Source organism: Gossypium raimondii, chromosome 9, assembly GCF_025698545.1.
Source record: "Gossypium raimondii isolate GPD5lz chromosome 9, ASM2569854v1, whole genome shotgun sequence".
Taxonomy (NCBI): domain Eukaryota; kingdom Viridiplantae; phylum Streptophyta; class Magnoliopsida; order Malvales; family Malvaceae; genus Gossypium; species Gossypium raimondii.
This window is the reverse complement of record NC_068573.1, coordinates 41,132,040-41,147,904: the sequence shown is the minus strand read 5'-3', so window position 1 is coordinate 41,147,904 and position 15,865 is coordinate 41,132,040. Positions and strand designations below refer to the sequence as shown.

Below are 15,865 nucleotides of genomic sequence, written 5' to 3'. Positions count from 1 at the left end.
TAAGTTTGATTAACCCAACATGAATTTCTTTTTTACAAATAAACATTTGCGGACAACGTTTTCAAAGACACAACAGTAGTGTGTCTAGAAAAAGGGTTTGAGGTGCTTTCTGGCCTTTCTAAATTGTTGAACATCTTTATGTCAAAAATCACTGTCGTTTCATTTTATTTGGACCCTAATAATCAAATTTAATAACCTTAGAGACTAAATAGATCTCAAAATTCAAACAACAACATCCTCTCCTAAACTTGTAACATAAAAAGAATGTGCCATTATCTAAAACAAGTTTGCACCAGACATAAAAGAAGTTCAATTTTCTTCTTCTTTTTCCCGGAGAGACATCAAACAATCGAAATAAATGCTGCCATTATTTAGCTCAATAAAACCATCTTTAAAGCCATAACATATCAACCATTTCCTTCTAACATCAAAACTTATCGTCCTTGCTTGAATTTGAAATGATGGAAATGATTGGAAATCAAATCAACCAATAAATGGTGAAATAATTGATGGAGTTGAGTCGTTGGGGGATTAGATTTTTTTCCTTCGATTTTCTTTTGGGCCCTCAAAAGCCCACACTGTAAAATGATTTTAAACTTGTGAATTTAACCCCCCCCCCCCACCCCCAAAAAAGAAGGTTCAAAAAGGAGATGGATTTGATGTAACGCTAACGCAAGAAAAAAAGGAAAAAAAGGGAAAATAGGGGCAATTTATAAAAAAAAAGCCAATTTTTTTAAAATTTATTGAAATGGGCCCGGTATTTTATTATTTATCGGAATGGGCCCATTTTCCCAAAATCGCGTCCACGTCAGCGCGATGTCAGGGGATGTGTCAGCAAAGCGCGGCCACGTCAGCACGCTTTGATGACGTGGCAACAAAGTGCGGCTTTGAGAGCGCGATTTGTTGCCACGTCAGCAAAGTGCTTTGACGTGGCGCGTCCTTGGGGATGCGATTTAAACCACGCGTGAATAGTGCAACGGTCAAAAATTTGACAGTTGGCCCCCAACGATAAAAAAAAAAATCTATAAATACCTCCACCCCTTTTTTTCACAAACAAATCCTCTCTCAAATTTCCTCTCAATTTCCTTCTAAATTTCTCTCAAATTCATATTTAATCTCAATTAGCTCTCAATTTCCTTTTAAATTTCTCTTAAATTCCTATTTTTAAATAATTTTAAATAATTTTTCTTTTTTTAAACCGAAAAAAATTACTCTTAAATCCCTAATTTTTAAACCGAAAAAATTTGTACGATTTCAGTAATGGACGGAGGATTGACTCGTCTTGATAAGCACCACATATCCGTGGAACAAATGAAGATGGTAAGTGTTAAATTTAATTTTTAAATATTATTTAAGATTTTTTTATTTATATATTTTTAGATAATTATTAATTTATTATTTGTTATAAAAGTCTGTAAATTGGGTATTGGAATGCAATATCCGAAATATGCATGCTCCTCCATCACTGTTGGTAGAGAACTACTAGCGGGAAGCGGGTTTTTGGCACGTGGCGATGGTAGGCCGAGGATGCAAGGTGGACCCGAAACTAATCAGTGCGTTGATCGAGAGGTGGAGACTCGCAACGCACACATTCCATCTTCCATGTGGAGAGTGCACTGTTACTTTGGAAGACGTCAGCCTGCAATTGGGATTACCGGTGGACGGATACCAAGATTCTGGTCCGCCCAATCTCTCGATTGGCGGTGATGTGCTCTGAACTTCGGGCGCTATTCCGGAGAAAATGGATGGAGGTAAGATCGAGATGGGCTGGTTGTGAGACATATTCCCGGATCCGGATGAAGATTCAACCGAAATAGAATGAATCCGATATGCTCGAGCATACATTCTTCAGTTAATTGGAGGTTATCTGATGCCGGACTTGTTACGGAGCCGCGTACATCTAAGATGGCTGCTGAAACTCGTTGATTTTAGAGCAGCCGGTGAATTGAGTTGGAGGTCTGCCGTCTTGGCCACATTATATCGGGAGATGTGCGGGGCGACGCGACCGAGGAGAGCAAAAATCGGAGGTTGCCTGTCACTACTGCAGTCATGGGCACGGTTTCGCTTTCCATTTCTACGTCCTCAAGTGGACCACCCATATATATTTCCACTCATAACGAGGTAAATTTTATATTAGATTTTACAATTATTATGTAGATATTTAAAAATAAAAGTATGCTAAAAGTTTATTTAATTAGGTGGAACCATCCGACAAGTCATACTCGATTACCTACCGAACTTGAAGATATACGGCTTCTATTAGACCAGCAATCGAAAGCACATGTAAGTATTAAATAAAATTGATATTTCCATCATTCGCTAGTCAATTGGTAATTAGTAATTAGTATTTAGTATTATGTATATAACTAATATTTTTATAATGTTCATATAGTTTCAATGGACATCATACGAGGATCCGGCAATTCGGACAGTAATTTCGGATGAGTTCTTACAAAATCGAAACACTTGGTACGTGAAAGTCGCGTTGATCAACTAAGTGACCGTGGAGCCGCACCAGTCAGACAGAGTGCTACGACAGTTTAGATGTAGACAACCGATTCCCGTTGAACCTGAGGTGTTTGACAATCAACACAAAGTCGACCTTCGGCAATTGAATACGGATTGACTGAGATACTGGTCCGAGTACATGGAAATGTGGGAAGATCGGTATGAATATATACCTACTTGAGAACCAATCATCGTTTCGGAGTTAGTGTGCGTGCCGAAATACATGCCATGGTTTAGGATCCATGGCAAGCCATATTTATTGACGCCAGAGGAGAGGCAGCGGCAAATACGTGTCCAAAAGGAAAGGCGCGGGCCTCTAAATCCAAGACGAGGAGACGCCGACGCTGGACCCTCAACGAGGCTCAGACATTCACCAAACCCATCATCAGTGGCCATGCAATCACCAGGCCCAACAAGAGCACCAATACAGTCACCCGACCTAGCAGTTCAACTGATGAAACCCACGCAACCGCCTTTTCAGATGATGCCAGGTGCGTTTCCTAGCCCTTTTATGTATCTTAACTCTTATATGTATCCTTTTTCGAGTCCTATGGCAGGTTGGAGCCAATGGCCCGGTTCAGCTCCATTTTCTGTTACGCCGAGTGGACTGCCTATGTATAGGCTAGAGGCGCACGAGGGATTGCAAGAGGGGCCGCCGAGGAGCTCTTCTTTTTACCAATCCCCACCACCGTATGAGTTTCAAACACCGTCGCCGTTGGTGATGCAAACACCTTCACATTCACTATTCTTTTAAGGTGGATCATCGTCCCAACTCCGACAACCAGATGCCCTATCGGAAGAACCAGAATCCCCGCCGGAGGAACCACAACCGCCGCCGGAAGCTGGACAAATGAGGAATCCAGCGAAATAAATATTTTGAATATTTTGATATTATGATATTATTTGATTAAATAAAATAGAAATTTTTTTGAGTTATTACTTAAAAAACCCTAAACTAATTTATTAAAAATTTATAAATTTATAATTTATAATTAAATGCATTATTTAATTGACAAACCATAAACCCTTAAACTAAAATCCTAACCCTAATCCTAACCCTTAACTTAAAAACTCTAACCCTTAAATTAAAAGCGCTAACCCTTAACTTAAAAACACCAAACCCTAAACCTAAAAACCCTAAACCTTAAACTTAAAAACATCAAACCCTAAACCTAAAACCCTAACCTTTAACTTAAAACAACAAACCCTAAACCTAAAACAGTAAACTCTACACTTAAAACCCTAAAACCCTAAAACCTTAACTTTAAAACTCTAATCCTAATTCTAACACTTAACTTAAAACACTAACCAACCCTTAAATTAAAACCGATAACCCTTAATTTAAAAAACCAAACCCTAAACATAAAAACCTTAAACCTTAAACTTAAAAACCCCAAATTTTAAACCTAAAAACCCTAAACCGTAAACCTAAAAAACCCTAACCATTAACTTAAAAACTTTAAACCTAAAAACCCTAAACCCTAAACCTAAAAACCCTAAACCATATAACCTTAACTTTAAAATCCTAACCCTAATTCTAACCATTAACATAAAAACCTTAACCCTAAACCTAAAAACCCTAAGCCCTAAACTTAAAAAACCCAAACTCTAAACCTAAAAACCCTAACCTTTAACTTAAAAACCCAAACCCTAAACTTAAAAACACTAAACTCTAAACTTAAAAACCATAAACCCTAAACCTAAAAACCCTAAACTCTAAACTTAAAAAACCCCAAACCTTAAAACTTTAACTTTAAAGCCCTAATCCTAATTCTAACCCTTAACTTAAAACCCTAACTCTAAACCTTAAAACCCTAAACCTTAAACTTAAAAACCCAAACCCTAAACCTAAAAACCCTAACTCTTAACTTAAAAACCCTAAACCTTAAATCTAAAAACTATAAACCCTAAACTTAAAAACCACAAACCATAAACTTAAAAACACTAAACCCTAAACTTAAAAACCTTAAACCCAAAAACCTTAACTTTAAAACCCTAACCCTTAAGTTAAATATAATTTTATAATTTATAATTAAATGTATAATTTAATTGACAAACCATAAACCCTTAAACTAAAAACCCTAACCCTAATCCTAACCTTTAACTTAAAAACCCTAACCCTTAAATTAAAAATGCTAACCCTTAACTTAAAAACCCCAAGCCTTAAACCTAAAACCATAAACCCTAAACTTAAAAACACCAAACCTTAAACATAAAAACCCTAAACCCTAAACCTAAAACACCAAACACTAAACTTAAAACCCTAACCCTTAACTTAAAAACCACAAACCCTAAACATAAAACCCCTAACCTTAAACTTAAAACCCTAAACACTAAAATCTTAACTTTAAAACACTAACACTAACCCTAACCCTTAACTTAAAACACTAACCCTTAAATTAAAAACGCTAACCCTTAACTTAAAAAAACCAAACTCTAAACCTAAAAACCCTAAACCTTAAACTTAAAAACTCTAAACCTTAAACCTAAAAACCTTAAACCCTAAACCTAAAAAACTCTAACCATTAACTTAAAAACCCCAAACCCCAAACCTTAAACCTAAAAACTCTAAACTTTAAACCCTAAACTTAAAACCCTAAATCCTAAACTTAAAAACCACAAACCCTAAAGACTTAACTTTAAAACCATAACCCTAATTCTAACCCTTAACTTAAAAACACAAGCCTTAAACCTAAAAACCCTAAACCCTAAACTTAAAAAAACCTAAACCCTAACCTTAAAAACCTAGCCCTTAACTTAAAAACCATAAACCTTAAACTTAAAAATTATAAACCCTAAACTTAAAAGCCACAAACCCTAAACTTAAAAACCTTAAACCCTAAACTTAAAACCCCTAAATCTTAAAACATTAACTTTAAAACCCTAACCCTTAAGTTAAATATAATTTGATAATTCTACTAACCATTAATACAATTATCAGTCAATATTTTTACATTCACATAATCTTAGATTTGAAAAAATGTTTTGACTGGTACTAACAATTAATAATTTGATATAATTTGATAATTTTACTAACAATTAATACAATTATCCATAAATAATTGAAAAATATAATTTATTTACAATTACATTCAACTATTTCGATTAAGGCATGATCGACTTGTATGGCCTTGATTCCTACACCATCCGCACAACTTCTGTTGACTGGCTGTTTCTCGGATATCCATATTGTTACGTATTCTAATCGAGTAAGGTCGACCATTTTGTTTACGACGCAATTCTCTATCCGGTAACAGCTTAAAAGGAGCAAGAGATACGGGCAGCCACTTACGTTCATCTGGGACCGGTGGGAAAACGTGTCTCCAGACGCTGTACATGTTTTCTAATTTGTACACTTCATCCACATAGCTCATTGGATCTAGACGGAGATTCTGACAAGCTACAATAACATGAACGCATAGATAACGAAGTGCACCAAACATCCCACAGTCACAAGTCCTATTTCGCAAGTGTACACGATATTACCCGCCAACAACACCTTGGTGCAGTCTGTCAAACTTTGTTACGCAAAACCATAAATTGTCTCGATCGTGACACACTGTGTGCATGGTGTTTGCCCTCGTCTTGGCCTTGTTAATTTCTTGAACTACATTATTGCACCATACATGACCTTCCTGCATCTGGCCTGCATAACTTGCTGCTCGCTTTGGAAATAGCGCCGCCAAACGAAAATATGTCTCTCACACAATCGATGTTATCGGTAGATGGCGCGTTCCTTTAAGAACAGAATTTATGCATTCAGCCAAGTTCGACGTCATATGACCATATCGTAGGCCGCCGTTGTATGTTTGTGCCCACTATTTAAAACATATGTTACAAAGGTAGTCCACCCCTTCTCCGTTAATTAAACTTAAAGTTGCCAACATCTCGTGAAAACGGTCTTTATTTATTTCATACCCTGCCAATATAAGTTCATAGCGAATATTACATACCACTTCTACCAATAAAACTAATTCAAATTGACAAACGAAATAACACATATATAGACTAAATACCCATGTTGGTCACTTGTCGTTGTTCGCTCTTAGATGGATATTGCCTATAATAGTTCGAAGCAACGTGTCTTAGGCAATATCTATGGTGTGCGCGCTACCATAAGCTTCCCTGTCGATTAAATACAGCTAGTATACTGACATCTCGATCTGAAATAACACAGATATCAGGTTGGGGGCATATATGCCTCCTTAACCTAGATAGAAAGAAGTCCCAGTCATCAAACGACTCCCTCGGTGTTATTGCAAATACAATTGGAAGAATTCTCCCACCGCCATTCTATGCCACTGCAAGCAATAGTTGATGAGTATATCTACCGAATATAAAGGTACCGTCAATTTGTACCAATGGCTTGCAGTATGGAAATGCGTCTCGGCATTGCTTAAAGGTCCAAAATAGGAGTTTGAACACTTGGCATCCACGTAGCAATCGGTCGTTGTAGTACGCATGTTCCGTTTCAAGGTCTGTGATGGCATCTGGACGTATCTCTCTAGCACCTGACACCACTGCCATATTTCATTATATGAGGCGTCCCACTCACTATGCATCTTCTTCAACGCCTTTTGCTTAGCTATCCAAGCCTTGCGGTAAGAGGGCGTGTACCCTATTTGGCTACGAATATTGGTAATTAACACCGGCACTGAAGTCCTGGGATCTGCTTTTACCGTGGGCAGTATCAAGCTAGCTAACATAGTTGAATCCATCTTGGGATGATCTTGTGAAACACCTATAAACGGAGTACATTAAATAATGCAACATTACATAATAAAAGTATTATTCAGAAACCGTTAATACTGTACCTGCAGCACATGTTTGTGGACCTTTGTACTTTTTAATCTCCCACAATCCTGACCTTTTCCTTAACGAGGCGTAGATTTTTCATGAACATGTTCCGTCTTGCATCGCACACTTCGCCTTAAACTTATCAGATTTGGATTTAACGACGTGGTAGTTAACGCCGTTTTTGATGCTATGTTGTTTCAAAGCACCAATAAAACTATCCTTGTTGGTAAACTAATTACCAACTTCAAATTCACTCGAATCTACCCCCGAACTTGTACGATCACGCAACCAGTGTGGTAGATCTGGAAACTCTAACGCATCATCTGCAGACATATCGACATTATGCATGTGGGCTGGAGGTGAGTATGCTCTAAATCGTGGATTTTCTTCTTCATCTGTACTCCTTTCAGCATCTTTAGGTTCTGTTGGAATAAGCTCCGGTTCAGAAAATAAGCCAACTTCTGCACTATCGGGCCCGAGATCTCGAGATGGATCCACATCAGAGTCATCTTCTAACCCACAATCATTTGCAGCGTACGAGATCCTCTCACCGGTTGACGTCGTAGGGAGTACATCATCCCTTCTTCTGGGCATTTCATAATGTCCCCAATTGGATGTAGACTGCCACCCACTAGAACTTGATGTCGTTCCACAGTACGTATTTCCAGCATCAAACATCGAGCCACCGACGTACATGTCCCATCCACCGACAGAGTGTCTTGTAGGGGATGTGCATTCGACACCGCTACCAAACATGGGCTGTTCCATATTTTGTAACCCGCTAACTGAGTGTCGGCCAGGGGTCGTGTATACATCTCAAACACTGGTCGCAAGTACATCATTTGGCGATGTAAATTGTACATATAACTCAATATAAGGTGCTCCACTAGCAAGATGAGTTTGCACCATTGCCTTCAAGCTACGAGCACCTTTTACGTCGAACGAGTCATATGTCACCGGATCAACAGAAGAAGAAAATTGATACGTGATAAACAAAACTTTCATTGGCGTCGTTCCGAAAATTTTACACCTAATTCTTTTACAAAGTTCTGTCAAATCTATGTTCTGGTTAAAAACCAGTCGCACCGTATTCTCCGACAAAAAACCAACACCATTCTCGGTGTTGCAAACCTCACCATCGTAGTAAATAACATCACTAATACGTTCACTTATATTTGAAACTCTAACCTTCTTAGCCTCTCTAAATTATTTTTGCTGTGACTTATGCATTCTGAAAACATTTTTTGCCTCATTTATAGCCTCAGCCCAAACATGCTACTGTAGCAAAAGCGCGTCCACGTGGGCGCGATTTCACAAATTCTTTTCATAAAGCATCCTGGTATAAGCGATTTTATACTATTAGCTCAGAAACGTCAACTCGAAATTATTTCTTCCAGGACCAACTGTAGCAAAAGCGCGTCCACGAGGGCGCAATTTTAAAAATTCTTTTCAAATAGCATCCTGCTTGAAGCATTTTTTATACTATTTGCTCAGAAACGTCAACTCGAAATAATTTTTTTAGGACCTACTGTAGCAAAAGCGCGTCCACGTGGGCGCGATTTCACAAATTCTTCTCATAAAGTATCCTGGTAGAAGCAAATTTATACTATTTGCTCAAAAACGTCAACTCGAAATTATTTCTTCCAGGACCAACTGTAGCAAAAGCGCGTCCAGGAGGGCGCGATTTCACAAATTCTTCGCATATAGCATCCTGCTTGAAGTGTTTTTTATACTATTTGCTCAGAAACGTCAACTCGAAATTATTTTTCCGGGACCATCAGTAGCAAAAGCGGCGTGCTATGGTAGCATCGCAAAAATCCTTCTGATAAATCATTCTGCTTTGATTTTAGCTTAAAAACCCATAAACCCGAAACGTAATCCAATTTTTAATAAATTTTAATTAATTTAATTACGAAACCTTAAACCCTAAAATTTAATAAATTTTAATTACAAAACGTAATTTAATTTTAATTAATTAATTAATTTCTCTTCAAAACTTTAAAAATCTGAAAAACCCTAAATATCCTAACGTGGGAAACACGACGAAATCGCGTCCCCAAGGACGCGCGACGTGGCAGCAAATCGCGTCCACATCAGCGCGCTTTGATGACGTGGACACAAATAACGCTTTCAAGGACGCGCTTTGTTGCCACGTCAGCATAGTGCGTTGACGTGGATGCGATTTGCTAACATATCCCCTGACTTCGCGCTTACGTGGACTTGATTTAGAGGAAAAGGGCTCATTCCGGTAAATAATAAAATACCGGACCTATTTCGGTAAATTTAAAAATTGATTTTTTTTAATGTTTTGCCCGGAAAATAGAGTGTGAGAAAGTGTGACAGCGGGAAGAAGCATTTGGAGTTGAAAAAGAGGATCAAAGCATGCAGTTTTTAAAAAATAATAATAATAAAGAGAAAATTGGGTTGCTTGGTGTAGTGTAATGCACGGAGGTTGGGTGGCATTTCAAGGTCGTCAGAGGCATGCCCTTGAATTATTATTTTTGCTGCTATTTCTGCTGTTGATAGGATACTTGAGAGGCCGAGGTTGTAAACATTGTCAGTCGATAATAGCTTGCAGTTGGATGCCAAAGAAGAGGCCACCACCATTTTAATCCGTCAACTGTCCCACATCCACCAGCTTTTTATCTAACTCATATAATTATATATATTCCTTTTGACACTTGTATTCTATACATGCTTTGTCTCTAAGCCAAGGACATTTTTCTCTTGTCTTATATTTTTGGCTATCAATGTATGCATTGACTTTAGGGAACCAAATAATGCCGATAAAGACACGTACCAATTCATCATAACTCATTCTTACACGATCGGAATTTACTTGGGAATTTATTAATAAATCATGGTTTGGGTGAGGGAAAAAAACAGATTTAGATGACCAAGTTTGGGAGTATATAGCGTCAATGATAGCTTATTAGACAATGGTATCACACTCCTATGCAAGGGAGGTAAGGGGGAGGGGTGTGGTGTTGTTGGAAGTTCTTAGGGCTTATAAATAGAGTTGGGCTTTTCAGTTGAAAGCAGTTGAATTCGATCCCGTGATGGTTGGAAATGGTTGCTTGCTTTGGGTTTTTTCTTCTTCTTTAGGATAGCTTTTATTATTATTATTATATGCTCAACAATTCTTTTGAATTTAAAACATTTCAATGATCTTTTGAAAGAAATTAATTTGTGTAATTATTTTATAAGATCTTCAGCATAATCTATAAATATGGTTGATTGTGACTTCTTTGGGGCTTTTAATATTTTGCCCTTGTAGTTCTACTATTATTATTATTAGAAAAGTATCCTTAAAACAAAAATTATTGAATAATTATCCTTAAAAGGTATCACCGAGAGCAACGAGGCCTTGACTCGAATAAAAATTCTCCATGTAATCTTTTAACTTTAAAAAATCAAAAGTTAATATAATAATAAAATAATATTTTCATCCTCAAAATTTTTCATTAATTTTGATTGTTTATTTATTTTAAAATTTTAAATATATTTTAAAGGAGATTTGTCGTCTAAATTTTACTTGTAGAATATTTTCTTTCTCCAAATAATAACCTTTTAATAGTACTCAAAATTAGAAAAACGAAAAGTATCATTTCTTTTATATGGAAATGCCATAAATATTAGATTTCTGCTAGGCAAATTGTGTCCAATAAAAATTATAGCAGTAGCTTTGGACCTAAGAAATTCACAATTGTCAAATATTAGTTCAGATATATGTTGAGTTGTAGTAAGAAAGATATTAAGATGAAAATTAAAAGTTTGTGTATACACTTGTTCTAAATATTTAAGTCCAAACCAATATTTTGCCGAATATCGGTAACGAACTCTTGACTTTATATCTTGGATCGAACTTTTTCTATTAGTTCTCTTCTCAAAATTTTTCCAGAAGCTGATTTTGGGACACTTTCCAAGAAAGTAATCCTTCGTAATTTTTTATAATGTGCAACCTACGAGCAAATCAATAGAGAGGGCATAGATTACAACAAACAATCAAAAGAAAACAAACATATCAAACTTTTTAAAAAATCAATCTCATACCTTATTTGCCACGAATTGTTTAAAATCTTCTTCAGTTAGTGAACTATTGGGATCTCGAACAACGTATGCAATCGGAACCTCTCCAGCTTTAACATCGGGAAATCTAAAAAATTGAGTTTAATGTGCATTACTAACCCTTACGAAGAAGTACAAAAAAATTGAAAAGAGGTTGGAGATGGAGCTATACTTACGGAATAACAACGGCATCAGTAATGTCTGGATGAGAAAGAAGTAATCCTTCTAACTCTGCGGGTGCCACCTACCAATTAACCTTATAAATACATTAAATAAAGTAGATGGAAATATACATCGAGTGTTAAAAGTTGTTAAACTAAATTGCATAGAAACCGAATTAATCCTATTTAATGAATTTCTCCAGATTCAATTTAATTTGTTAATTTACATTAGCTTTTAATTCGAAAAAATCACATAAATAAATATCCCACCCAAAACTTAAAATTAATTTCATTAAATTTAAGGGGAAAAAGGAAGAAGCCACAAAAGATGAGAGTAGTTGTGGTGGTCAATGCTATTGCAGCTTTTGTTTATTTTGCTCTCGTGTTTGGATTGAGAGACAATTTTTTTCCAAGTCACACTTGCCTTTTCGGCTCACCTTATGGTCACATTATCTACACATCTGTATTTTACCCCCAAAAAAGTTCATTTGATTCATTAGATTATTAATTTTACATATTTGATATTAAAGCCAACAAATAATTTATGGTTTCAAATTTATAAATTTTGAAGTTAACTCGTAACATTTGATAATTCAAATGGTGGTTTTTTTTTCATTTCAAAATCGATAGAACCGAACGTGATTATTTTGATGGATTATCCATTTATTTGATTTTTTATCTACATATAAACCCAACCTATCAAATGCTCACTTTAATAATAAACTATTAAAGAATTGTATGAATAATTTATTACCTGAAAACCATAACATTTGATAAGCTCCTTTATTCGATCTACAACAAATAACTGTCCTTGTTCATCGAAATAACCTAGATCACCAGTACGTAACCATCCTTGCTCATCTATACCTAACTTTGTAGCTTCTGGATTGTTAAAATAACCTAACAATAATAATCCACAAATGATGTTGTCAAATTACCTTAATTTATATGTAATAAAAAAATCAATTCGAAATTTTCATCCATCTTTCGTAACGTGCTCACTAGATAAAAGGAATAGCTTGAAATTCAAGGAAGTGGTTAAAACTAATGCTTTAGTTCATTAGGTACTACTTTTAACATTTACATTTTTTGCCAAATTGACTCTTATTTTTTTAGTTAAATTTGACGTTCAACTTTTAAAAGAGTCAAATTTAACCATCTATCTCTCAACAATAGTTGAATTATTAATTTTAACGGAATACTAGCTAAAATGTTAAATTTTATGAACTTTTATAATTATTTTAAATTTTGAACTTTTTATAATTTTTAAATTATTTATTGATGACATATAAGATAAACAATGTTATGTCAACATAAAATATTTATGGATTACTACATAGATTGTCATGCTAACATCGTCAAAAAATTAATATTTTAATCAACAATCCGGTTAAACAAAATTTAGGTTAATAACCAAATTTAATCAAATTAAAAAATATATATACACATTATGTAGGTGATGAGTATGTTAACCTAAGAATCCTAACAGCTTCATTACATTCACCTAAATATCCTAACAACCTGAAATTATTCAAAATCTTGGTCACGGTTTGTATATAATGTAGTTAGATGAAAGGACAATAACTAATCATGCCTGTCTTGTAATTAAAATACCAAACGAAAAAAAAAGAAGTACAAGCTGACAACTGTAATCTTGATAGATAAAAGGGCAATTCTTGCATTTCTTGTAACGAAAGTTATGACCAAAAAAGAAAAAGAAAAAGAAAAAAGCAAATATCTATAATGCCATTATCGGGTCCCATACTTGATTGTCCCCTATGAATAAAGATCAGGATAAGAAATTGCTCATTTCCTAGAGACTATATATTTTTCTTTTATAAAAGTGATGGGCATGGTTAATTATAAAGCATATTTACCTGGTGTAATTGTGGGTCCTCGAATCCATATTTCTCCAATCTGATTTGGAGGAAGGGGGTTCATTGTGCTTACACTAACAATTTTGGCTTGAATTAGAGGCATTAGACTTCCGGTTGATCCCGAGAAACCAAGGCCTTCCTTCGGATTTTCCATTGAAATTTTCCCGCAAGCTTCTGTCATACCATATCCCTGCACCATGCATGTTTTCATTTTAATTCCTCATTTTACAACTTAATAACCCACTTAATTCCATTATGCAACCAAAAACAATACTGCAGGATTCTCAGACGCTAATCAAATATTAATGTAAATTCATGAAGTAGCTATAGGGCTTTGAAATTATTTATGAACATCTCCCTTTCACGTTTTCCAAGAGGCAACAAAGCAGAATGGGCTACTTCAAATTTATATATATAATAATATCACGGAACACTAGTCGATCTTAACATTAAATTTTGCGTTCTGGTTAAAATTTTTAAAATTTCTAAGATTTAATAAAAATTTCAAAAAATTTTAGGTCTAATTAATTTTTTTTAAAAATTTAAGAGCTTAAAATTTTTAAAACATTTGAATGGCCTAATTAAAATTTCTAAACAATTTTAAGGATTTTATGAAAATTTTCAAATGTTTTTGGGGTCAAAGCCTCCGGTCTGATAAATATTATATGCATCTTTACTGTATAAATCTCATGCACCTAAGTGAACAACATATTGAAAGGTTTGATTGTGGGACTTAAAAGGGCAGAGTTTTTCGGTTTGTTGAATTATGGTTTGGACGGCTTTTATGTTCTAGTTTGTGACTTGTTGGCTTCTGCTGCTTTCTGATTTGCAGCTTTGGATTTTGCCGTGTTGTACAAGTGGGGAGTATTGGGTTTTGGTTCTACTACCTGAAAAATTTCAACATGGGGCAAAATGTTGGCACATGTCTCGATCAAATCTCGGCTCAGTGGGGCTGCACTACATATAATTTGCTTCAACGATGATAAATCATACTTATTGTTCATCATCTGCCACTGCTTTGCCAAAGAAACAATAACCGGAGGCACAACGAACATATGCGTGACCTTGTACTTCTCGATGGCACCCAACACTTTGTCCAGCCCAAACTTGGCCATCGAAACCAATACATTTCCTCTTCTCAACTGTGCCAACGTTAAGACGGAACCAAACCCATGAAACATTGGCAAGAAACACAAACATACACTCCTTCCTTCCATGTACCTGTCTTGATCGGCCGTGAAATTTAAGGTCGAAGCGATGAAATTTTTATGTGTCAGCATCACCCCTTTACTGGTTCCGGTTGTTCCAGATGAGTACATCAATGCCGCCACATCGTTCTGCTGTACATCGTTATTCGAATTCAAAAAATGGTCAGCGTAGTTTTTTATAATATCCGAGTAAAAGGAGACTTTTGGAATAGCTGATGATAAGTTGGGGGAGCTTGATGATTGTAAGAAAACCAATGGAACATTGAACTGGCTAACTTTGCTATAAAGCTGAGGGATTGTGATGATAAGCTTGGGATTGGAATCTTTGACTTGTTTGGATATCTCAGTGAAAGTGAAAGAAGGGTTGGCAGTGGTGGCAATGGCACCAAGAGAGACGATAGCAAGGAAAGATATGGGGAAACGTATTGAGTTGGGGGCAAAGATAAGGACGACATCATGTTTAGCAACGTGAAATTGGTGGCGTAATGCATAAGCAAGAGATGAAACATGAGCTTTGAGTTGAAGAAAGGTTAGGGTTTCGTTAGAAGTAGCATCGATGAGAGCGGTGTGATGAGGGATGGAGGAAGTGGATTGGAAAATAAAGGAGGTGAGTGAGAGGTCAGGGCTTGTTGGGAGCTTGAGAGGGGGCCTTGGGGAAGTGTAGGTTTGGGATTTTGGATTGAATGAACAAATTGCCATTGATTTTTTTTTTTTTGGGGGCGCTGCTGATTGAGGAGATTGGGATCAAGCCTTGTGGATTTTTCTTTGGGGGGTTAGGCTGCTTGAATGAATTTATACTTGGTTTTGCAAAGTTTGTTGAGTTTGAATATAGATGATGATGAATTATTATTTTGTTGTGGTCATGGTCTCAGGTCTGCTCTTTCGGCGGCTATCAATGTTTGCTAATTTTTTCTATCGATTTCTTTATTGGACGTCTTGGGAACAGCTACAAACGAAATAAATGCAAGATTAAAAAAAAATTAAAATTTTAATATTTACGAATGATTAAAACGAAATAAATATATAACACGAATAACGGTTAAGAGTGTTACATCAATTCCGTAAATATTCATATTTAATATTTACAGACTCAATTTATTAAAATGGGGTTTCGAAACTATCTTTTCCGGTATCACTGAAAATCGAGTTGTCACATCCAACTCTATTTGAATTTTTTCAAATCGAGTCGAGTTAAATTGAATGAAATTGTTCGAGTTAAATTAAAAAAATTAAACATGTCAAATTA

At 35.7% G+C, this 15,865-nt stretch overlaps 1 protein-coding gene across 3 annotated transcripts; it reads right to left on the bottom strand.

The window, feature by feature from the left end:
• Nucleotides 1-10,891: 10,891 nt before the first annotated feature.
• On the bottom strand, nucleotides 10,892-15,333 carry LOC105799750 (probable CoA ligase CCL10). Of its 3 annotated transcripts, XM_012630457.2 has the most exons (6): nucleotides 14,299-15,333; nucleotides 13,412-13,601; nucleotides 12,289-12,434; nucleotides 11,550-11,617; nucleotides 11,359-11,461; nucleotides 10,892-11,267 (listed from the first exon to the last, which is right to left on the bottom strand). In XM_012630457.2, exons 1-6 carry the CDS (start codon nucleotides 15,316-15,318, stop codon nucleotides 11,154-11,156), a joined length of 1,641 nt encoding a protein of 546 aa, XP_012485911.1. In that variant the 5' UTR covers nucleotides 15,319-15,333; the 3' UTR covers nucleotides 10,892-11,153. The 3 variants fall into 3 exon arrangements, 2 of the variants coding, with proteins under 2 accessions (XP_012485911.1, XP_012485912.1); XM_012630458.2 differs by lacking the exon at nucleotides 10,892-11,267 and having other exon boundaries at nucleotides 11,367-11,461; nucleotides 11,550-11,604; XR_008188482.1 differs by lacking the exon at nucleotides 10,892-11,267 and having other exon boundaries at nucleotides 11,407-11,461; nucleotides 11,550-11,629.
• Nucleotides 15,334-15,865: the final 532 nt, after the last annotated feature.